Below are 25,847 nucleotides of genomic sequence, written 5' to 3'. Positions count from 1 at the left end.
GCTTCGCTGTTTATTCTGTTTATCTGTCATTATGGAATTAATCGTGGTAACAATAGTAGGTCAATAATAGAATTAGATTTTCTTTTGTAATTGCTATCAGAGAATTTCGTTTGTCATTGTAGAATTAATCAACGATAAATATCTTCCTTGGACGAAGAGAAATTGCATCTTGCTTCGCTGTTCATTCTGTTTCTCTGTCATTATAGAATTAACCCTTTGCACTCGAAAGTTTTTCACTGGAAATATTTAACATTCTTCGACGAGACATAGACGACACTGTTTGAAACTAATTTAACGAAAATTCACAGATGAATTAAGCGACGAAGCTATTTTATTTAAATACTTCGGTGGCGACTGAGAGTCACCTCTCGAGTGCAAAGGGTCAATACTGTCGTTAATCACTATTATTACCGTCGAAGAGAACAACAGCAAAGATAGCTCTAGATCAATGGACGTAGCCGCCAGCGGACTATGTTCATTCAACCGATCACGAATCATCCCGAGTAAACGTCACGTTATTGACGAAATAAGTTAGTCAGCCAAATGTACACCAATACCATCTACACACGACTCGCAGACAGAACCAATCTAGCATCATCAATTCCCCACTCCTTTCCTCCGCATACTCGTTACACCGAGAATTGATGCGCGAGTATACATAAACCAACGATATAAAGAAACAGCCTTATCTAAATCCGTTATCAATTCTTCCATTACAAGTCCAGAAAGTTCCATCCAATAATGTCACCTAAATCATCGAGAGACGAGCGATTCCACAGAAAGGGAGTCCACGAATTCCCATCGCGCCGGGAAGAGGTCATTAGTAACGATAGAAACGACACTGTTCATCAGCTATTAATAAACGCGTCGATAATATATATTCCTTTAATTAAAAAACGGCCGGAAGTTTCCGGCAGAGCTAATAACTCACCGGACGGGAAGAGATGGCGTCGCTGTTTCGCGGCAAGAAGATAAATTCTCCTGCGTTTCCCTTTAATTGGAATTCCATTCCGAATCCGCCGGCCGGAGCGTATAATATAATTATCGGCCGGCTTTTCTCGGTCATCCGCGTCCCGGATTCGGCCCAGAAAACCGTCCGCAGGATTTCCGCGCGCTCTCGTATCAATAGACCGGCTTGAATGGAACCGATAAGCTTCCCTCTCTCTCTCTCTCTCTCTCTCTCTCTCTCTTTTGCTCTCTCGATCTCTCGCCCTCTTTGTCTGTTCGCCGCTCGATTTTCAAACCGTCACTCGACCGGCTGGCTATGAATCAATTATCTTCGGCCTCCCGACGTGTTTTCATTTCTGCCAATGGAAACGACCACTTCGCTCCCGGTTTACGATGAACAATCAGCTTGGAACCAGGGAAAGTAAAAGTTTCGCTGGAACGCCGGTAGAAAGGAGGAAAGGAAACTACCGTTTTACTTTTATCGTCTTTTCCTTTACTCTCGATCCGACTTGGTTGTCTCCGTCTCTCTTTCTTCCTGCCGTAGTGATCCGGATGTTTGTGTCTTTATCGTACGAGAGTCGTACGTAACGAACCCTTTGCTGGCGAAGAGTCTTTGAAATATAGGGAACTTAGACGAAGCTAAATAATTTACCAATTGCTTAACCCTTAGCAGTCCTATGTCGAGTCAGACTCGTCATTCTATTTTATTGCAACCACTACTTGTTTTAACAATTTTTTCTATATTTATTTGTAGTATCACAATTGTACCATTTAAAGGTAACGTTTCAGTGACTCCCAAATATTCTTGAATAAATAAATAGAGCGTTAGAACCACAAAGTGAGAAATCAAGAGCACTTCGGACCGCAAAGGGTTAAACAGTAGAAGAGGAGACTGCGCGAAATCTCTTGCTGTTCGAGTAATCGAATCATTTGCGACTTAGGCTTGCAAATATGAACGTTTCATCTCGACGAAAGGGTTAATCGTCATTAGAACTGTTACTGTGGTCGAAATGAACAATTCTAATTTTTCGAGGTGTTCGATAGTTTTGAGTACAGTGGTATTTGAATATAATTTTGAGTATAGTTGAATATAGTATATTCAATTCCGAAGTAAGTAATGTAATTAATTACATTTATTTATACTTCGCAAAGAGAATATATTGCGTGTAAGAGAGCATAGTAATCACGAAGACTGAAAGAGATGATTCGGATGGCAGCTAGATATTCCTGTTTTCTTCTTCCTCTCACCCTTTCGTTCGCTCTCACGCTTTTCCAGCTTGACTTCCTGGCTCGAGCCGCAAATAAATTAGTAACAGAAGACCGGTCATGTCGGGCCGACAAGTGCAACGGGTAATTCGATTCCGATGTTCACGCGGAGAGACTCTTAACCCTGATGTCTCGCCCGATTACGCGCGATTACTGCCGGTCCTCGATCTCCGCGAGAGCTCTGATGCAAGGGCAAAGGGTGCCGCGAACCGGAAGCGTGCTGATAACGGGATCATTCTTCTCCGAAATCATTATTTCAAAGAAACGCATCGATTTTCTCTCGGTTCGCAAGCAACGCGTGGGCCATTTATTTCGAAAGCGGCTCGAGTCCATTCTTCGAGAAGACCGAATTAATGGTTGCGATAACAATTCTTTGTAAACTTATAATGGACGTCTAACGCTTTCGAAGTTAACTCTTAGCACTCCAGATAGCTTTGTAATTTATCAGCAACTGCAACTAATTTTCATGGTATCTCTAGTGAAAATGAAAAATGCAACATTCCTTCGATCTTTTTATCTTTTCAGTGTGAAATTTGGATGCGTGGAAAATTTAATAATTTTAGAGTAGTTTCTTTGATTCGTTAAAATATTTGATATAACTGGTGCAATATTGGAGCCTATGGAGTTCAAAGGGTTAATAAATCTATCGATGTTTTCAGGAACGTAGATGTTCTACTCGATTCAATTGTAATTCTATCAGATTAGCCAAACAGTATCCTATTTTCAAATGGAATTCAAACGAGAATTTCTTGTTGCCTCTTAGCTTATCTATTAGCGATATTCGTTGGCACATTGTAATTATTATGACTACTTAGCCAACCTAACAGCTGAATTAATTATAATTAAAATCGACTAGAGTTTTCAAACAATTAGCGAGACTTCAACAGAGATTAAGACACAAGCAAACATTATTCTCGATCGTGCAGATGTCGATTTCGATATCTGTTGCTTCATCATTCGAGTAATTCGAATAAAACATCAGTAGAAAGGCAAGACTTCTCTTATCCAGAATTATCTCGAGTTTCGCTCGAGCAGGAATTTTCAAGTTAATTAGAATCCTGCTGCCGCTGATAGCGAACAGCTCCTGTCGATCGATTCGAAGGATCCACGGCGAAAGTAATTCCTCGTTCGATACCGATTAAATTTAAGACGCTCGAGCCGGTAATTGAAACTTAAATGATCGAAAGCAACCTGCGAGCGTTAATTAACGCCGGCGTTGAGCCGTCGCGACCCGCCGTCCTCCAGTTCGCTCGTCGAATTACAATTACAATCGAGCCGTGCGGAACAGTGAACGCGGCGGACGAGAAAAATCGCGCGCCAGAGATAAAGCTAAAACGCAGCGGATTGTGATCGAGATCGCGTCTTAAAAATCAAGAACTAAAAAGCTTCCGGAAATAATTTTAAACTGTTACATGAGTCAGATATTTTCACATTTTTCCAAATTCCAATGAAATAAATAATATTCCTCGTAATTATTCAAGAACTTCCTCGTTTGTTCTAAATCAGAAAGCTCTTTTTTAGTTTTCGAATAGCTGTATAATCATTTCAGAAGCCAAACCGCTAATTTCATCAGTATTCCTGTCCTAAACTTAGTTTCCGAGCGACTCGTATGTCGGTTCCGAACGAAACATTACGAAAAACCGAAATAAATTCATCACTGTTTTCCATCTCTGCTAAAAACACATCAGTGACACTCCTAAATGGATTATCCGCCCCGAAATTCATTGTTCCAGTCGCCTCATGCGAAATTCAAAGAAATTTGATTTTTTTGAAAGGAAGATGTAACTTCTGATGATTTTCGACGATTGCCTGGTGCGAAATTCAAAGAAATTTGATTTTTTGCATAAGGAAGATGTCGCTTCTGATGGTTTTCGACGATTGCCTGGTGCGAAATTCAAAGAAATTTGATTTTTCACGAAAGGAAGATGTTTCCGATGGTTTTCGACGATTGCCTCGTGCGAAATTCCAAGAAATTTGATTTTTCGCGAAAGGAAGATCTCGCTTCTAATGGTTTTGATGATTGCCTAGTGCGAAATTCAAAGAAATTTGATTTTTCGCGAAAGGAAGATGTCGCTTCTGATTGTTTTCGACGATTGCCTCGCTCGCCGATTAAGCCTCGCAATTTGGATCGCGCCGATTGGAAACGGGCAGCGCAAACACGGGGAATCGCGTGATTACACGCGGCGCGGCGTGTTTGAACAACGGGGACAACGATTCGACGGCGGCGCGAATCGAGTGAACGTCGATCGGGGACGTCGCGTCGCGTTGTTTCGCGGAACGATCGGCCGAACCGGCCGTCGAATGCCGTGACACCCGAATTTCCGGGTTGACGGCCGGCTATTGCATTATATTATATCCGTGGTCGTTCGTCGTTGCCGGCTTCCGTGTCGCGAACGATAGCGTTCGAGCCGTGCCCGTAATTAACCGGCCGTGGCTTATCTTGCTCGGCAATTCGGCAATTTCGAAAGTTCACGGATGTCTTCCGGCAAAGGTCTCCCGGCGATCGATGCAGCAATTTTAAAATAGTCCGCCGCTACGGTGAATTCTTTTGCTGGCACGTAAAACTTGCTTTTCAGTCGATGGAACTACCTTCGTTGGGAGTTTCGAGAATATCTTTGTTCTGACAGTTAGTTTTCTCTGTGGTGTAATTGGATTTTATTGTATTGCGTTATCTGTTGTTTTTTACTGCGATGTTGCAGAATGTTGTACTGGATTATGGTCATTGTAGAATATTCATTTTATTGTGATATGGAATATTGTACCACATTGCGTTGCATGTTATAATATTCGTTATTTTATCGTGATAGTGTAGAGTATTATATTATGTTGCATTGTATTTTGTAATATTTGTTACCGTATTTTGATACTATAGAATATTACACTATATTGCATTTTACTGTTACTTCATTGTGAAAATGAATATTATACTACACAGCGTTATATTTTACAATAGCCATTACTGTATCACGATACCATAGAATATTACACCAAATCACATTCTACAAAATCCAGCATATAATATTCCATTAGAACTTTCCAACGTACACAATATTCCTCTGCGCGAGAGGAGCCAATAGGTCGATCCGGAATTTTCACGCGTCACATTCGCATCGTCACGATGAAAATTCCGTCGAATCGACGCCTGTCTCCCATCCAGTGTGCGGGCAGCCTTAATTCCGGCAGAGCCTCGCGTTTCCCGCGACGCGACGCGACGTTAATTAAATTCGTTGCTCATTAGCCGGCGTGCCGGCCGCGCACGCGCGCCGCCGACGCGGGATTAATTGTCCCGGCCGTTGCGTTCGCTGGGACGCGATTAATCGTCGCGATTACGTGATCGGGAGTTTTCGCTGCGACCTGTCCACGCTGCCGGGACTCACCGCTGCGGACTAATTGCAACGATTAATCGCTACAATCGGCCTGAAGTCCAAGGGGAGGCGTCTTTGCGGCTGTTCCACGCGGAGACGCCGTTCACGGAGGACGAGATCGACTCGCGCGGGGATCCGCCTCGCGATGGACACCGTGCACGCGATAACGCTCGTGATTATTCGATCGACAGCGACGCTGAATCCTCTTCGCGACGGAGAGCTCGATGTATTCCCTTTCAAGCTGTGTTACGCTTAACCCTTTGCACTCCGAGCAGTTTTTAACCCTTTGCACTCGAGAGGCGCCTTACAGTCGCCACCTGATTCGACGCAGCGAACTTATCAAATTTTCAATTCAATATTAACCCTTAGCAGTCCTGTGTCCAGTCAGAGTCGACATTCTATTTTATTGCAACCACTACTTGTTTTAACAATTTTTTCTATATTCATTTGTAGTATCGCAATTATACCATTTAAAGGTAACACTTCAATGAGGTGTTGAAGATTGAAGATTCTGCTTTGACATTAGAGAAATGTATGTGCATTTTTAAGTTGTTTGATTGGAAATGGAGTTATAAATATATTTTCTGATGTCAGAGTGGTGACGATGGAGTGCAGAGGATTGATACTTGATTGAGAGAGAAGGAAAACTGTTGACAGGTTGACTGCCACTCGCTTCGATTGGAGTGTACTCTTTTAGTATGAGAAAGATAGTGAATTACTCTTAAAATGAAATAGAGGTATCATGTACTACACTGTTGTATTATTTTGAACAGGAATCATGAAGGAGCAACGTCGGCACCTCAGTTAGCAAATGGAAATATCATTGGCACAGTCAACCCGCTGAGGAACATTCTATTAACCGAAAGGCAAGTAAGAGAATTCTAAGAGAGCTCCAGGTTAGTTGGAAGTTTACGTTTTCTATAAGAATTCAATGATCCTGAGAAAAAGATATCTAATTTCAAGTTGAAAGGAAAAGATCTATACGTTCAAAATTCAGTTTCGAGGCTGCATTACTCTATACCATAAAGCAAGAGGTTAACTGCATTCTATTTCCATGAAAAAGGTGGAATTTTCCTACTCCTTGCATCCTCTTGTTTCTAAATATCCATGGGACCTTACCATCGACACCAGTTAAGATTGCATAATTCCCGGTTGACGCTCAAAGAGACAGGAAAAGCGAGCATATAATATCAAAGCGACCAACTTTTCATCTCGCAGACACCGTATCGCTACCGGTGTAACCTATAATCCTCCGATGCAAACGCACGCGGAATCCTGGGAATAATTACGAGCGTACCGTGCAACTCCGACTCGACAGCTTTTGCTTTCAGCCGGCGGTGTATAAATTGCATCTAGAAATTGACCGGATCCGCGAGCAAAAGTCACGTCGATCGAAGCCGGAATCCAACGCGAGCGGCCTCGGACGCGTCGATTCGTTTCCGATCCGTTCTCGCTCGAAGGAACCCGCGCGCAAAGAGAGATGCAGAGAGAGAAAGAGGAAGAGAAAGAGAGAGAGAGAGAGAAGGATAGAGAAAGAGAGAAAGAGAGAAAGAGAGAAAGACAGCCAAGCACCGTGAATAACTTTATGTCGTGCAGGCGGCGGGATGCGGCAGCAAAGAGTCTAGAACAGACTAGATCGTGTCTCGCGCGACACGACGAGAGGCTTTCGGCGCGGATGCGCAGCAGATATGCGGCTCTACATGCTCTATCGACGAGAATGCCGGAAGAACGATTTCTTCCTTCCGCGAAGTCGCTCCTTCCATCGCGAGATCGTGAGTTTTTCGAGAAAGCTACTTTCTCGATGATCGCTAATCTACGATCGGAATTAGGCTAGTTACAGCGTGTTTCGTTTAACACTGGAACTAATTCGAAAACTCGTTAAGATTCCTCTCTGCTCGCGTGCAACCGGAACGTTATCGGTGAATTTATTAGAATCGTATCACAGGAACAGAGATCGTTTCGATGAACGAATTCGGTTTTCAGGGATGAAAAGACGCGTGCTTCGAATGTTATCGACAGCGAGTCGGAATTGTATCGGTCCACCTGGCAGTTCCAGTGTTAACGATTCAGTAACTTGCAGTCGAATAAGTTGCGTTTCACAGGCGAGTACAACCGCGAGCGGCTGCTGTCAGCGCGGTGATCTCGCGCCGAGAGTTCGTCGGGGGTTAAACGACGCGTGCTCTATCCATTCGGCCGGAGACGAAGGCGTATGACCGATCGAGAAACGGGGACTCGATCGAGTATTCTTCTCGGAGAGTTCGACAATCGACGCACAAAAACACATTCCACAACTTCTCTACCAGGTAGAACAGTCGATGCAACCTACGCATAGCCTGCATGAGGGGATGCATTCCGATGAGAAGTCGGCGGGCGCGGACCTCGGACGAGTTTATGGCGGGGCAGGGTGTGGATCGAAGTCGATGGGGAAAGACAATCGAATGGTGTCGGACTCGTTTCTCTTTCTCCTCGCGGTCGCTTGAAATTTCGAATGTTTCCGAGGAATTTTTTGGAATATTTGAAGCATCTGAAATGTTTCTGATAAATATCCGCCATTTTCTTTCACTTTTCATTGGATATTGATCTTCCTGGTGTTCTTAGGGTCTACCGTATACTGTCGTAAATTTGTTAGCATCGATCTAGCTTTATTTTCCCCTTTCTTTCGTCTTCGACTTGTTCGTAATAGAATTTCCGATTTTCATGCGATCGGTTGGCGAGAGGGAATCGAGTGCGACGCAAACTATGAACCGTGGGCAAGCAGGCATGCGTTGTTCCCGATCCCTCGAGCCACGTGGCGCGCCGGGATCTCGAGATCGTCAGGCGAGGGCGCAGGCGTGCGTCAACTAGCGGTCCCTTGAAAGCGAAAGTAACGCGGAGGGTTAATTGGTTCGTGGGGAGGTTCCTCGCGAGGGAAGGGCGAGAGAGTGGGACCTGGGAACGGGAGAGGGAACGGAGACAGATGTGAAATGTAGGAGGAGAGAAACGTAAGGGGATGTAGAGTAGACGTCGGAAGGAGAAGAAAAGAACAGGGAGAGCGGAAGTAAAGACAAAGAACGGGAGAGCAAACCTGCGGAGAATTGAGAGAAAAGAGAACAGAAATATAGGAAGAAGGGAAAATGGAGAAGAAATGTAAAGGTAATAGAACGGAAAACAGAGAACAGAAATAGAGGAAGAAGGGAAAATGGAGAACAGATGTAGATGTAATAGAACAGAAAAGAAGAGAAAATGAAGATCAGAAATAGAGAAAGAAGAGGAAATGGAGAACAAATGTAGAGGTAATAGAAAATAAAAGGAGAAAAGATGAACAGAAATAGAGAAAGAAGAGGAGCGAAATACAAATAGAACAGGAAAAGTAGAGCGAAAGGAAAGGAAAATGGGGGAGAAACGAGGGAAAACTGGAAAAGGGAGACGGGGCAAGGCCACCGGGAGCTGGCCGACAAACCGTGGGAAAGGGGGCGAATATGGCTGCAAAGAATATAACCAGCGAAACAAAAACCGTAACAATCTATAGATGTTTGCGTAGTAGCTCCGATCGTTCGTCTTACCTTCGGTGTTCTCATCCTCGGTCGACTTGGCCGATTGTAGCTTCGCGCTCGCTTGCGTCGCTGCAATCAAAATTCGCAGCTGGCTGACACCGTGTGTCTCTTTTCTTTCACCCTTTCACTCGTTTCTCTCCCCTATTCCCCCCTGTTGCCTCGTGTCCCGTCTAATCTCCCTCTCTCATGCGGTTCCACCCACACATGCTTCTCCTCTATTTCTCACGTGAGTCAACGAGCATATCCACAGACGCATACGCACGGTACACACGCTCCGATTCGCCGTGTACGTATCTGTACATCCGGTGTTTCCGGTTCGCTTCACTGGGATCCTCGATTTCGGTGACACTTCGACTGCCGAATCATCCGAATGCAATTCTCGCGTGGATTCCGAAGTGAATTTTGAGTCTATCGGCTGTTAATCCGTCCATTGAAGATTAATACGCCACGTATAAGGATTTTTCAATGAAACTTTTGATGAGAATAGTGTTACGATCATCAACCAGGAGGTTATATTGAATAACACGATTTAACTACTGTTTAACCCTTCCAAACGACGCACATCGTCAGGTTTGAAGGGGTTAAAGACTATTCTCCAAAGAAAATCATTAGACCGCTCTACGATACAAGATTACAGGCCACTGGAAAGCCTATTAACCCCTTGACCTATGACTCCTTTCATAACTACTCCCAGTTCACTTGATACTTCGGAATTAATCATTCATCGGAAACAAAGGAGGCTATTTTTAGAAAGGAAATCATACTTTAATTGCGAAAAGAAGAAATCAGAAGTGATTTTAACCCGTTCGGTAGTTTGAGTGTTAACCCTTTGCACTCGGAAGTTTTTCACTGGAAATATTTGAACATTTTGATGAGATAAAGACGATATTTCGTGAAACTAACTTGAATCACGCGTACATTGAGGAACAAAGTTATTTTATTTCAATATTCCTCGAATTGATCATAGAAAGTAAAATATTAAATATCAAATTTCTTACTATTTATTATACTATATTACACTATATTACACTATATTACACTATATCATTATACTAATATTACTATATTAAATATCAAATAGTTTCACTGTACGAAATCGAATGGCGAGCGAGAGTCGCCTCCGAGTGCAAAGGGTTAAAGGAGCCGTTTGTTTCAGCAGCCGACGTGTCAAACCGAGCCGGAAATCGCAGAGCCAGATCCACGTTGATCGCGTCGGTCCGGCCGACTCGTTGCCAAATCGAGCGCGCGATCGTTCGGAACGCTTCCCTCCGTGTTGTGTTCGTTCTTTTCTCTTCCCGTTTCGCCCGCCGGCTATCCGATACCCGATAACTGGTGTCCGCAGTCGGTAATTATCATCGCGCCGTTCCGCGCTCGTTACTCCCGAAGCTGACCGCGCGCCGCCGAGGCTATAGGGGATTTAATTTAGGCTTCGGCCGGACGCCGGTCGATCCCGATTGCTCCGTTCGCGAAACTATGCGCTTCGAATTGCTCGCTGCGACAGAGAATCCTCCGAGAGACCGGCGAATCCGTCGCTACCCGATACTCCACGCGGCGATCGGATAGCTCTGTGACGAAGAATATTCCGTCGCGGGGCGGAACGACGCGGAGTTCCCACTCCACGGGTCGATAGAGAGTTTATCTAGAGATTTCGACTTTCAAGATGAAGGGAGGCGTGTCGGGAAGTGGTAACTCTGTAGTTCGAAGCAGAGTGGTTTCGTGAATCAAGGGTGAACTGTACAGATATGATAATGGAACTTGCGTGTTATGCTGGGAACGTCAGTAACGATGGATATTATATTATCGAGAAATATTAAGTATTTTTAAATATTCATTCGGAGATTAACAGAATTTTCCAGTAGACCCAACAGTAGCTTTATCGATGTCGAAGGATCTCAACGTTTGAACAAGAAGTTGTTTTCTAAGCTTACAGACAAATTAAACGAATGAATTAGGTAAAGATAAATCTGAGATGAAGATAATTATCGATAAATATTGAGTATTTTTAAATATTCATTCGGAAATTAACAGAATTTTCCAGTAGACCCAACAGTAGCTTTATCGATGTCGAAGGATCTCAACGTTTGAACTTGAAGTTGTTTTCTAAGTTTACAGACAAATTAAACGAATGAACTATCTTTATCTCCGATTTATCTTTAGCTAATTTATCTTCATCTCAGATTTATCTTTAGCTATGTATATTGGATCATCCCACGAAAAGTGCAGCTGTTAATACTGCTTCAATTTTCCAACATTAACACGAATAAAGTCGTTTTCGATTCGAAATATGTTCTTTTAGTATCTACAAAGAATATACTTCAGATTCGAACAGTTTGCTATTTATTCGACCACTGTGCTTCGTTATAGGAAACGATCGGATGTCAATGGCGGGAGCTTTGAACCGTGGTGTCCCGATTGCACGCGACTCGTAGCGTTTTCTCTTGCAGCATCGGGGATAAGATGAACACTTGCGCCTCGCTACGCTGGGTCGTCTAGGCGAGAGGTGTCTACTACTCGATTAAGCGTAGGACGTTCATACAGACATCGGTATTAAGAAAGAAACAGGAAAAATTCAGAAACCAGAGAAAGAAAAGTGAAGTTTCACAACATCGACGCTGAGTGGACGTGTTGGTATACGTGTGCTCGTGTAGCTGTGTGTGCGCAGGGGTGCGAACTCGGTTCGGAGGTCAACTATCCTTTTCGCGACGTTGATCGTCGACAAGGATGACGTCGAGTCGAAATTAACGAACTACGAAGGAGACTTGTAAAAATGTACTCGGGAAACATAGTATCCGTTGAATTTAGAAATTTTCATGGAATAATTCGTTTTCTCTGTCTTTTTTTAGCAAATCCTCTTAACTGGGGTAGCATAATTCCATTTTATCCCCGTTTCCCAGCGAGGCGAATGTAAATCCCTAGTCTGGATCCGAAATTCTAGAACTGGAGGCGTAACGTTGTATTCATCTCAAATATTAGTGACGTTGGATCATATAAATTTGAATTGTTAGTCTAGCTAACGTTGAAAATTACTGCGCGACGGTTAAACCAGTTGACTGTGAAATTTAGTTGGAAAAACCTCTCGTTCCGCGCGCAATAAAATAAAAAAATGGAGCGCGTATTCATCTAACGCAGGACGAATGCGCGTAGAGTATATTTTAATGAAAGATCAAAGCGAAACAGAGAAGAATTACGTGTTATGTGAAAAAATAAAGAATTCATTGAAAGAATTAGTATCAAGCTTTACGATGACGTGTATACTCGTCGAACACAGTTAACTGGTTAGCAAAATCGTAAGAGTTGAAAGCTTCGTTAACAATGTTACGAATGAATGATTAGAAACAAAGATCGAATATTTTATTACGCATAGACAATTTCTAGCTTTCATTAGACATTATTCATTTCACGTTTGATGTAGTTTAAATTGAATCGACCTTGACGAAGCACGAATAATTTTAGTCTCGAGAATGTTCCACCCTTAAATTGAAGAACCTCGCCGCACCCCTGTGGTGTGAATTCGTGTTGGGTTTCGAGTACAACGAGTGGACACGTAGCGAAAGAAAATATTATACATACTTATGGGAGGTATGAGAGTTCACTTTTGGTGAGACGTGGCGTGGTTGTGAACCGGGGGTGAAACGTGACGACAGAGCGTGTGCGATATATCGAGACCACGCACAGGGTGTCTCGGGAATTGTCGCGCGACCGCAAACACGCCGATTTCTCGCGCAAAATGGAAAACATCGAGTTTTCTTTTATTAAAGCTTCTGGTAAGTAGAACAAGCAAGCGATGTGTCGGACGTGGAAGTAGTATATACTGTATTTGGTTTACTGGGAGATAAAACGTCCCAAAATTCCTTCTCTACTGAAATCATTATGGTGAAATTGAAATAATCATGGTAGCTATCCTAATAAAAGATTAATAGTAAATCAATACAAACAGATAATCTATAGATGATCATAGTAAATATTACAAGATTGTTGTAATAAAGTAATAAATTATTACAGTACAATAGATTAATGATAAATAGAAAAATAGACAATGCGAAAAACAATTTTGAATTTATCCTTCAAATTTTGAGAGTCTATGAAGTTTTCGAACAGTTTTCAAGACTTTTAACATTTTTGCCCGAGAAATCACCGTCTTCCGGTTTGCGCCGCGACTCCGGAAACACCCCGTGTACACGTACGAATGGTAGCACGATCAGAGTAACAGTCGCTAAACACCTTTAAGACACTACAAAGGAAACGGAAGAGCATGAGAAACATGAGAAAAAACAGGTACAATGTTCGACGACGATGAAGAATCGGTGGGAAGACGAGCGTGAATACGTTCCCCCAGTTTTCCGCGTCGCTCGGGGAAGCACGCGCCGCGGAAAATCATCCGACGCGTCTTGCTCCCTCGATTCACGCGCGCGTTTCGCGAATTCAGCGAATTCTCTCCTTTCCTTTCCGATTCTCGCGTTTCACGGTTCACCCGGCATCCGTGTAGAATGCAAACGAGGCTGGTAATTAACACTGGACCTACTGGACGTCTCGAAATGACCTGATTCTTTCTTCCACTACGGCCAAACGGCAATTAAACTATATTATCATGAACCGCAAAATTTATTCTTTAAATGTATTACAACATTTGCGCCTGTAGCCAATAAAAGGGAACGATAGAGTACATCAATGGCTTCTTTTTACACTATATCATTTATCTGTATAAATTTCTTGCATTTCAATTTCACTAAGTTGCATCGAATATCAGAGAATCTTCCAGTACAGAGTTGAAGAGGTTAACACTAGGTTTACGGAACGCGTCAGTTCGACGCAGATTGAATTTTATAAACATTATTTGGTAAATGTTTCAATCGGTTTTCGTTGATCCAATTACACTGTCTATTTCTACATCTACAATTTCCAAAATCTAAATGAACGAGTATCAACTTCTCCAGGAACAATAGAATAGACTGTACAATAAATGCCCGTGAACCTAGAGTTAAACAATGCACAGAGTAAAATACAAGTCGAGCGAAGCCCGGACAAATTCAACGTTACAATTTTGAGAAAACTGGGAAAAATCTCGACGTAACAACCCGGTAGTTCCAGTGTTAATCAAAACCACGGTGAAACCGTCCTCGCGCGAGGAACCGAGCGAGCCTCGGATTCCTCCTTGCGAAACGCGCGCGTTGCTTCCCTTTTGTTCCGTTCTTTCCACTTTTTCCCTTGATTCCTTTAATCACGCTCGCGGCACGGTAATGCGACGCTAACGAATTTCGCCGGAGACGATTAACCTCTCCGGCCAGCGCGGCATGAATGCCTGAGCAAAGCAAGTCGGGCCGCGTCCGCCCGGGAAAATCCGATTTTCCCGGTTCCAATTAAACTTCCTTCGCGACCTTTTGCTCAGACAACACACCTGGCCCGACTACGCCACCGTGTAGCTACCAGGCTATCGTACCGATTCAAAACACTGATGAGGCTAGATCCGTGAGGAGGAGAACGCTCCCGCGAGCTGTTCAGCGCTGAGCGGGGCAAGCCTTCGAAAAGCGGAACAGCGCCGAATGTAAAGCGAATCGAACGGATTCTCGACTAATCGATTAAAACAGTATAGGATGAAACAGGATCCACCGTAACGCGATTGAAAAATTCACGAAAATGATGAATAAAATGATATTCTTCGTAAATAACGTAGATTGAACTAGTGTCGAGGAACAGATGTCGATGAAATTCAAGCGAAATTTAACGAATGTGACGTCTCTGCAACGTCGAATTTTTTAATCGCGTTATCTATAGAACTAGTGTGTTATAGTGTACCTTGTTTAGAAGCGTACTTTCCTTCAGGCTCTCAATTTATCCAACATTTCGCCCGACCAAGTCGAAAATCGCCCTCGGGACTCGTAATCGACAGTCCGCGGTTTCTTCTTTTACTCGCCGTGCACTCGCATTTTCGCGGTTCCGACTGTTTTATATTCATACCGAGTCCCCCGGAAGATGAACAATTCGCGTGCCGTGGTTTAATTGCGACGTTGATTGGGTATTATGGTAGCAATTGGCAATTTATCGGGACTCTTATCAAAATGGAACGCCGCGTTCGTCGTATAATAAAGAAGCGTCGCATGTCGCGATGAAATAAAACATGAACAGTGGACGAACAAAGGGTTAAGTAGAGGGTTCCGAGTTTGAAAAATGGTACGCCGAGGTAATTCGTGTACAATTCGGTCGGCGGAGAGCGAAATTCCGAAAGGAGCGCGGCGGACGGGCAAAATGGAAAATTAGAGAGCCGAAAGCTGTTTGCCCTCCGTTCGTTTCCGCTGTCGCGGGTTCGAGACCCGACTCGCGCGGAACAGCTCGCGTATAATAGATGAAGAAACGTTAACAAGAGTCGGGGGCTAACTTACTCGAGGTCGGCGGCGGTTGCGGCGCTCGGCGAACAACCGTATGCTCCTGGTGCGGCCCAGTGTACTCGTGCCATGTGTACGTGCTCCTATACTCTGAATGGAGCTGCTGTAACACAGAATGTCGGGATAACGAGTTAGCTCGGAACGTGTCAGACGTGTGGCATTCATTATTATTTATGCGATTACACGCTTTGATAAGGGCGCACGGGGAGACGTGAATAGGGGCGCAAATTTATGGGGTTCGTGCGGAAGTTTCGAGGTTCTTTCATCAAAAAGTAAAAGGCGACAGTGTTATATTAGTGTTATTAGATGAGAAGTAATACTGTTATATATAAAGTAAGGTAAAATTATGTTAAAGTAATAGTATATATAAAGTAAAGGTGTTTAACAGTAGAACTACCGAGCATTTGATACGATTGAAACGTAATCGCTATGAATATTGTAGTAATAGATTATTTTCAATTTCTTTAGACATTCATTATAGTACTCAAATGAAACTATTTTCAAAATCATTTCGAAGATTCAATGCTTCGAAGGTATCAATAATTGCTAAACAAAAAAATCGAAACCAGTCATTTTGACTGGTAGTTCTAGTGTTAAAATAGTTTTCGACTGTTCGCTGGCTAAACCAACGGTAAACAAAAACGAGGAAAGTAGTGTCCTTGATACGGATTATAATAGTTCAATTAATATTTTAATTTGCGCGTTGACGTAACGTTCTGACGCAGCCAAAGGGTTAATCTCTAGTACAGAATTTCGTGAGCCTTTCACAAAGTTCCGGAGAACTCTCGTGGAAAAGTGACACGCGAACAAACTCTCGAACAGCAGAAGAGCAGAGAGACGTCGATCTCGTTATTCGAGCAATCAAACTGCTCGCCGGCAGTTCTCGATTTTAGACATAGACTTTTCATCCTCATTAATCACCTGCACCGAATAGCCTGGCGCCGCTCCAGCGACATGAAATACGACACCGTTACGATCGTCGCCCGAACGGACGCAAGAAACTGAAGCATATCGATAAAAATCCGGCCCGATTAGATCGAACCGCGTCTGCGGGTGACAGGAACGTTCATCCGAACACTTCGAATAAAAACCAGAGGCATCGTCGCCGTTGTCGGGCCGGCCGCGATCGAGCACAATGGCGACGCGCGTCCGTTCGCGGGACCCGGACGATTCATTTTCCTTTATTCTAGAAAAAAAAAACACGGACAAGCCGGAGGAAAAAAGGAAAACAGTTTCTATGGTCGCCGGTCGATCGCTCCGGTGAATGCGCGTCGTCGACGGAAAAGGGACACGTAAGATCTGCTCCGGACTGAACGGAACTGTTCGCGAACAGATACTCCGTGTATTTGTGACGCAGATTCTATATGTTTTCTGAAGAAAATGAAATTACATGCATATACCTCGCTAGACGCCCGTTCTTTATACTGAAAAGCCCTGCTTCTTCATTTATATGTCTATCTCTTGAATTTCTCTTTATTATATTGCTTTGTACTTTTATTTTCATATGAGAATTTTTATAGGAAATAAGAATAAAATGCTTTATGAACTAGAAGCTATATTATTTTCTACAAAACTGGAACAGATCCAATTGAACTTGTATGGTTTGTATTAACCCTTTGTGGAGGAAGGTTCTTAGAAACAGGAAACCTTCAGATAAAGTTCAATTATACGTCAATTGCTTAAACAGTAGAAAAACAGGAAAGTATGTGCTCTTGCTGTTCAAATAATGAAATCGTCTGATATTCCGTCTTCTAAATACGGAAACTTCGTCTCGCCGAAATGTCACATTCGTCCGCAAAGGGTTGAAATAATTGAATCGTTATACGTAATTTAATTAATCGATTCGTTATTCGTTTTCGCATCATCGTATTACTTTAAATCGTGCTGCTTGCCACTTTTCGACCGGCTGTTCGCAAACACCGTGATGCTAAATCGGTTGATGAATATTGTTCGCTATTAGCTGACGAATTCTCTGCCCCCTGTTCTTGAACAACGGTGTGAACTCAGCCTAAAGCAGCCACGCGAAGGAACCAGTCGCGATAAACAGGGCTAAACGGCGCGCCCCGGTGTGCCCCATCGGTCTTCCTGGCCTGCCGGAGAACGTTCTCCAACGGGAGTGGTCGACGAATCGATACGCGCAACCCCTTTCCGCAGGGAATCCGCCGGAACCGAATTCAACCGGCAACGATTGCTCGCTGACGGTAAAATTTGATCGGCGTGAATCCAGTGGAAATGCCTGGTCAAGAAAGAAATTCAGCGGACGCGAGTTCCGGGGGTTGAAAAGAATTCGGTGGGACGGAGAATTGCTCGGACAATTCGAGAGATGTCGCCAATAACAAAAAGAAATTTGTGAATCTTGAATGTTGGAAAGAATTCGGAACTGATATGTAATCCCTATAAAAATTCTAACAATAGATTATTTTCGGTTTCTTCAAAAATTCATTATAGTATTCCAGTGAAAGCTATTTTCAAGATCATTTCGAATATTCAATGCTTTTAAGATAAAAGAAATCGCGAAAGAAAACAATCGAAACCAGTCATTCTGACTGGTACATAGTTCTAGTGTTAAATTTGGAAGTTGAATTTCTTCGATGAGAATGTATCGAAGAATCAATGTAAAGTTTGATCGTTGAATTCAGTGAACGCGAAGATCGAATAGGATTCGATGAAAATTAGGAGAATTATTCGTTGAAATTAAACCTTCTGGACAAAGAGTCGATGTCTAGACAAGAGGGAACACCGACAGAGGCAAATTAGATGGTGAAAAATAATTCGGCGAGGCGCGGTTCGATTAACAGAGGCCATTCTCCGGGGTTCAATTCAAGGGACGACTGCACGATCGATCGGTGTATAGAGAAACGCCGGCTACAGCCCGACTTCGATCGGCGATAACTTCGTCCGCGCGCAACGCTCGACTTTTATTCATCCCCCAACAATGTCCAAGGATACGAAGTACAGAAATACATTGACGTGTTCACGTGATGACAATGGTAACGCGGAGAGGGTGAGTCACGCGCGATCGTGACAGGCTCATCCTTTACGCGGTTAAAAATAGTCGGAAGGGTGGCAGTACAAGTTACTAAACACCGCGTCTCTGGGTCGCGAATTTCCCATTAATCTCGCCGCCATACAGGGGGTGGCGCGTCGGATCCGCCTGTGGACGACGCGCAGCGCGGCACTCTGTGGACGAAACCCGAAAAATTTCACTCGCATAACGAACACAGAAGATTAACGTGTTAAGTAGTTCCCATAGAAAATGATTTTCATTTAAAAAATGCAAATTTTGTGCGAATAAATTCGGTTTCGAATTTTAGAAACGCAACATGTTTTTATTGGAGAAACTTCGTAATGTCGCTGTTATGTAAACAAAATATGTTTAGCTTCAAAGTTTACAACTTCTGTCTGAAAACATTACTCTATTTTTAGCTTTGAATTTCGATGCACATCTGTAAAGATAATTTTCCTGTTCACTTTTATTCGGCAGTAATAAGAAGGTGGAAGATTGAAAGATATTAACTATTTATACAAGAAAATGATGAATCGGGAGATATTATTTATTAATAATATTAAGAGGTTTCGATATTTTTGATAAAAGTAGTGTTAATCCTTCAAAATCGACTGCCGCCGTAATGGCCACTCCGAGCTTCGATACCTAACGTACCTAACCCTGCAGCTGCGAATGAATAATTTAATTACCCGACTGGATATCGACATATATTTCTTTTCTGTCTTAATATCGAGCACTTCGATGTATAAATCAGTGTCTTATCGATGGAATTTCTAGGGATTGAAGAAACTCTCGTTCGCGAAGGGTCAAGAGACGATCTCCGCGGCGGCGAGCGCCTCTTTCCCTGCTGGATTTTTCTAAAACCTGACAGATTCGTAGCGGCGCGTCGCTAATTGCGTTGTCCCGCTTCCTCGGAGTCGATTGATTTAGTTACTTAACCCAGATACACCTGCACCGGTCGCTCGGACGAGAACGCAGCCGGAGACGACGCGATTTCGCCCTCTCGGGGCTGGAACAATCGCGACACGTGCACTCGTTCTAAACCGTTGTCTCTTCTCTTTTTTCTTTCTTTCTTTCTTTCTTTCTTTCTGCTTTTTTCTCTCTTTCTTTCTTATCCGGGAGACAGCGAGAGAACGAGAGACCGCGGACAATAGGGGAAAATGTCGGGCGCAGGCTTCCTCTTTGGAATTTAGCGCTCGCGATACACTAGTGCCATTTTAGTATTCGTTTCTCACTTCTTCCTCCTCTTCCACCTCCGCTTCTTCTTCCTCTTCTTCTTCTTCGTCTTCTCTTTTCCCTGTTTTGTATTACACGGTATCGCGCAGCCGGCTACCATGCGAGCTTCGCGGCGTTGTGCACGAATGAATACGATTGTTTTAGCCTTTTCCGATTCGCGCTGGGAGAACCGTGATCGCAATCTGGGTTACGCGTGGTAATATCAATTTTTGTTTTCGTTGGACCTTTTGGAATCGGGAGCACGGCTCGTTAAGTCGCAATGGGAAGTGCGATAGGAAATTAATTTACACGCGTACTCCGACTGGCGGAAACGATTCTCAACTTATTTTAGTCGGTCGATAGTAAAGCTTGATAAAGAATTCTTGTTCCTTTAAATACTTTCTGAAATTTTACAAAGATTTTAATCTTTGGCAGTTTCTCTTAGATTCACCAGCGATCAATTTTGACTGGGACTCGACTGGAGTTAATTATTCCGGCGCAACCGATCGCTGTCCATCCGTTTCCCCGCATTAACGCAATAAACGCGGTCGCGGTCGCGAGCTCGGTTATAAAAGCGAAAGTATGTCGACCGCAGAAGTTTCGACCGTTAGCGTCCGACGATGTACACGGTGACATCGAGAAATCCGATCCCGATACGGTACGCATTCTAGAATTCCAATTTCTAGATTGAAACTGCCGTTTCTGGATCATTCCTCGGGTTTCACTGAAATATTCGAGCGCTCCTCGTTCGAATTCATCGATACCTCAATGTTGTACTTTATTATTACCACCTTACTCGATACAATAAACGCTTCGATGCTCGTCGATCTGTTACTAAATAACTTCCTCGGTAAAAGGAGAAACTAATTATCATCGTCGACGTCGCGATCCATTATCAACGCGACGCGGAACTTCTATCGGCGACGGAGGACGCTCGATTAATCCCGCTTAAAACCCCTCGTTAAAGATAATTTAATGGAAAAACGTGTTTCGGCCGGTGCGCCGGGAATTGAGCTTCATAAAGGGTTAAAAGGGAAACAGTTTCACGCGTTAAGAGTTCCTCCGGGCGAAGGAAATTAATAAATCGGGTGACGCGTCGGGGGAAAAAGTTTTCGTTCGCCGGGACGGGTTTAATGATTCCTTTCTTTCTCTCTTCTTCTTCTTCCTCTTCTTTTTTTTTCTTTTTTCGCTCCGCCGCCGGAGAACGGGGCTCGCATCGCTGAAAGCGTTCCCAGCGCTTCGTCCCGGCGTTCATTGTACCAATTAAAACATGCTGCAAGGTTTCGATAGAGAGACAGACAGACAGGTCGATGCATGGGGCTTCCATAATCCATTTGCAAAAGCTTTAGGCTTATGTGTCTTTCGAGCCGCGAATAATTATCGTAATTTGGGCCGCGGCTGTAAATCGCGCAAATGAAATTAATTGAAAATAAACAGACGAAGCGGAGATTTATATTGTACGGATACAATGACTCGAATCGAGGCGAGAATCGTGTTACGCGAATCGTGCCGATGATTTCTCGTGATTAGATTTAGAGCTTCGATTGCGTTTATCTTCGCTGGAACGTAATTTAATCGTTTTTAACCTTTTGCCGTCGAATGCCGACATAATGGAGACGAGCTTCGATATTTAAATTCGAAAAATACAAATGAATCATTTAGTTATTCAAATGACGAGAGTTTTTATTTATTTATTTAAGACTTTGATGCGGGTTTATTCTGTGAAAGATTCTCAAAGGTTTAACACTAGAACTACCGAGCATTTAATACGATTAACATGCAATTCCTATAAAAATTGTAACAATAGATTATTTTCAGTTTCTTCAGACATTCATTATAGTACTCTAGTGAAACTATTTATGTTCAAAATCATTTTGAATATTCAACGCTTCTGCATTTTGAATGGTACGGTAGTTCTAGTGTTAAACAATTCTCGTGCCAAGGTTCCAGTGGTTGGATTTTAAGTGCGAATCAATGCGACATTCTTCTCTTTCCCCGTTCAACTATTCGCTTACGGTAGTTTCACGTTGGCTACTTTAATATTAATATTATAACGTTTACTCTCGCGTGCAACGAAGTTACTCGATGAATAAACCATACGACTGTTTCATCACGAACGCTTCACGTATGTAAACTTAACCGCGAAACACGAAGCAATCGGAAACTACGATCATACTTTGACAAATAGAAACATTTGACCGACGCAAACATTCCGACGCGTTTTTGGAGCAAGTGTAAACATCGCTGGATTCATTTTCCCTTGGACATCACGTTTTTTTACAATGATGGAACAAACAAACTTGCAGTAACATAGACGAGGGCAACAGCAATGGAAATTACACAACAGATAACTCGATAAAAGTACTTTAAAAACTCTTCTCTATTTCTCACAAAACGACATCAAAACTTCTCCATCCACCCAGTACAATAAAATCAAACACTTTCTAAACAAAAGAACATCGACTCCGTGCTCCGCGGTTAATTAAACGACTAAACAAAATTCAACGTTCGCGATAACACGAAAACGTGTGTCTGACACGTCGAATGCCATCAACCAAATCCAATCACAGTTCACTCAATGAAACGATTATTCGAAAACATTACAAATACCATCTAACGTGACATTTAACCGGATGAACGTGCAATAATAATAATAATAATACAATCGAATGATTTAATATTACGTCTTTCCCATTTTCTGTATTTCGCTCCGTGAAATCGTGCGGCATTCAACGTGTTAATCGAGATCGATAGGTGCGAGCGACGGAAAAAAAATTGAAAGAAAAGAACGTCACCGTGTTCGCAGCATCGAGAATGTATACGGAGAATCGGTTCTCGAGTATCACTGTTCGGATGTCCATAGGGAGGCACGATTGGCCGGCCATGTCGGCCGCAGAAACTCCGAATCGGCGAGCCCGTGTGAAAATACGTGGAGGCTCGCGAAAGTAAGCGGCCGCGACTCCGGCCGCGAACTACTCCGGTATCTCACGGCGGCGGTTGGTCTATCGATTTTCATACGTTCATTTATTAATGGCGATGTGGGGCACCGTTAACCTTTTCATGTGTCGCCGCGCCCACAACCGATATTTCAGTTGAATCGACAGAGGCTCGTCGCGCAATGCGGCCGACTGTGAACGAAACCCGAAAGATTTCACTATTCGCACGAGAATTGAGGATTACCAATGTGTTGGTAAGTGGTCTTTGCTATAGGAAACGATTTTTAGTTGAAAAATGCAAAGTTTGTGTAAATTCGGTTTCTCCGTTTATATGACGGAATTGAAACGCGATATATCCATTGTTGAAGAAACTTCGGTAAATTCTTGGAAAATTCTGAAATTCCTGTAGTCTAAGGAAAATTGAACATCTTTAGGTTTATTGCAACTTTTGTTCGCAGCATTGTTCTGCGTGATTCGTATTGTTTAAGTTATAGAGGTTTGTTCGGAAAACGCGTTTACGATGTACGTTCTCTTAAGACAGTACTAATTGGAGCGTTTGGTTGCTTGGATAATTAGCTAACTGGTTAATTGGGTGTTTGGTTGTTCGCTTATCTCTTTGAAATTAACGGTTAATAGCTAAGAATAGCCTTAACGCGAAGATTACGGAGCGGTCGTATTGGTTAGTTCGAATTCTTTAATGAAACTGCGTTTACTGTCGATCGATTTATATTTAGAATTGATTTAGGATGTATATAGATCGGTTTATATGTAGAGTGTATATACTATGATCACTGCATCGCACAGAATAAGTATCGAAATAGATTCTCCGCGGATAAATAATCGAGTCGAGTACCGAAGGAAACTTCCTACGAGGAAACACGAAATGCATCCGTTTTTTTATATCCGGATCAGATGTGTCCTTCGTAAGACCACTGTATAAATGGAAATCGGTATCCTTCCTTTAAGAGAGACATACAGAAATAGAACGATCCCGAAAGAATCTACCAAGAAGCACCAATACCGAACGTTTCGAATATAACTGCAACGTGCAATAAAACAGAGGATTCCTTAGAAAAAATTGGCTAACCCTTTGCACTCGAGAATACTTTTCTCAAGAAATATTCATTATTTTCTGATGAAATATCAATGATATATTTCACAACTGACATAAAGAAATACCTTGCATAAATTAAGTAACAGAACTATTTTATTTCGATGTTCCATGTGTCGATGCATTACATAAAAATCTGATATTGAATTCTAAATTTTATTTTCATGGGTCAAATCAAATGGCGAGTGCAAAGGGTTAACCCTCTATAGGCCCATGTAACTTTGAAGTCACGTGTCAGTATATTGGAATCTTGTCGATTTATTTCATTTTGCACTGAAAGTGGTGAGTAAAATTAAGTAATCAGTTAACTTCAACTTTTATACGCTCAGGCGTGAGAGTTTAACGTCATTGTAACTTAAAAGTTACAAAATATATCTATTAATTTAGTACTGCATAGATTTTGTTATAATCGCAAACAAAAATTCGGCCCATAGAGGGTTAAATTTGTAAATAACGGTGTCAACTGACGAACAGATTGTTAATTTCCCTAACTGCGGTAAGCAATTCGAAGGAACATCGACGAGTGGGTTCGGACTTTCCAATAGCCTGGATAGAATGGTAAAACTGGGTTACTCGATTACGTGTAATAAAGATAGCCTTAACGGAATCGTATCGCCGGAGAGATCGAGTATTCTCGATACGGCCGTTACGTTGCTACACGAAACGCATCCGGTGAAGGAGAAAGGCTGCGTCCGTCGATAAATAAGTAACATCGCGGTTCGGTATCGATACCGCTCGGTAGGCTAAGTAATCGCGGAACTTCCGCGATGTTTTCTCGAGCATCGAGGAAGAAACGAGCTCGTCCGATCCCACTGGAGACCGAAACGTACTATCTACGTGCACGAAGATGGTCTGCCAGTGATGGGAAATGATACTTTTCAAGTCGTATCGATGTTTAGCGATGTATCGTAGTGCGATGGGAACGAGGGTGTAAGTATTGGGGCAGTTATAGCGATCTTATTAGAACGTTCATGGAATTGGTACGATATAGCGTTATTACGTGCAATTAATAATTTAATGTAGTATGTACGTTACATTTGATAGCTATATTTAATTTTCATATGTAATTAATAATCTGTTAATAACGAATATCAGCAAAACTGTGCACACGAAAAATTAATGTATCGTAGATTAATTTAGCAAAGCCAAATTAGTAAATATGAAACTTCACAATTTGGCTTTGTCAAATCAATCGACGACGATACTTCGTATAATGCATCAATATGTGAAATATTTTAAAAAATAGTTCTGTTCCTCGATTTACGTGTGATTCCTCGTTAAGTTAGCTTCTAACCTGATTTAAGAATCGCCTTTCGATACAATTTTCGATCAGCAGAGAGTGGAAGTTGCTTGAAATTTGAATGTTTTCGTTGAAACTTCGGAGGGGTTGAACGAAAAGTGAAAAATCACGGTCAAGGTATTGAAACTCACGAGACGCGCTGGTACCAAGCACATTAGCGGCGTCTACGCTGCATTTCGAAAGGCTAACAAGATCAGAAGTTGCTGGAAACACGGCTTGTTAGTAATGGCAGCCCGTGCAAAGCGAAAGGACAGGAAGGCAGTCCGTCGCGAGGAGGACTCGGGGATCGGAACCGCAAGTTTCGAGCAATTATCGAGAGGAAAGTAGATAATGGGAGGACGAGCGACTAATTATTCGCGATTTTGAACGAACTTCCCTAAAATACTCGCGATCGATTCACGCTGATATGGGCGCGCACGCCATGCAATTGGATGAATTTATGCAGAAAAGGAATTCGTGGTTTCCAAATACGTAATGTGAACAATTGAAATATTCTAAACTCAATTCGGAATTGAATCGAAGTACTGTTGCAACCTCTGTCGAGTGTTCTTATTTGAAAAGTAGATTAGTAAGCCAATTCATAAATAGACTAGTAAGTACATCGATAAGAAGATTAATAAGTGGATTAATTGGTAGATTCTTAAGCAGATTAGTAAACGGGTTGATCGACAGATTAATTAGTAGATTATTCGATAGATTAAACCGATTAATTATCGACTTAATTATTACAGGGCTTAGTACATCAATAAGAAGATTAAGAAGTAGATTAATTAGTAGATTCTTAAG

The 25,847-nt window shown here is 42.6% G+C and overlaps 1 protein-coding gene across 24 annotated transcripts in view; it reads right to left on the bottom strand.

Moving 5' to 3' along the window:
- The window catches only part of LOC116430001 (uncharacterized), a 120,058-nt gene that overhangs the window by 41,298 nt on the left and 52,913 nt on the right, over positions 1 to 25,847 (bottom strand). For 18 of the 24 annotated variants that reach the window (XM_076374292.1, XM_076374268.1, XM_076374270.1 and 15 more), the window contains 2 exons: positions 15,490 to 15,595; positions 9,122 to 9,181 (listed from right to left, as the gene is read on the bottom strand). In XM_076374292.1, coding sequence (XP_076230407.1) covers positions 9,122 to 9,181; positions 15,490 to 15,595 — 166 coding nt within the window. The remainder of the gene's footprint in view (positions 1 to 9,121; positions 9,182 to 15,489; positions 15,596 to 25,847) is intronic. The other 6 variants (XM_076374269.1, XM_076374282.1, XM_076374293.1 and 3 more) reach the window with 3 other exon arrangements.

Source organism: Nomia melanderi, chromosome 2 (assembly GCF_051020985.1).
Source record: "Nomia melanderi isolate GNS246 chromosome 2, iyNomMela1, whole genome shotgun sequence".
NCBI classification, from domain to species: domain Eukaryota; kingdom Metazoa; phylum Arthropoda; class Insecta; order Hymenoptera; family Halictidae; genus Nomia; species Nomia melanderi.
This window is presented reverse-complemented; position numbering and strand designations above follow the sequence as displayed.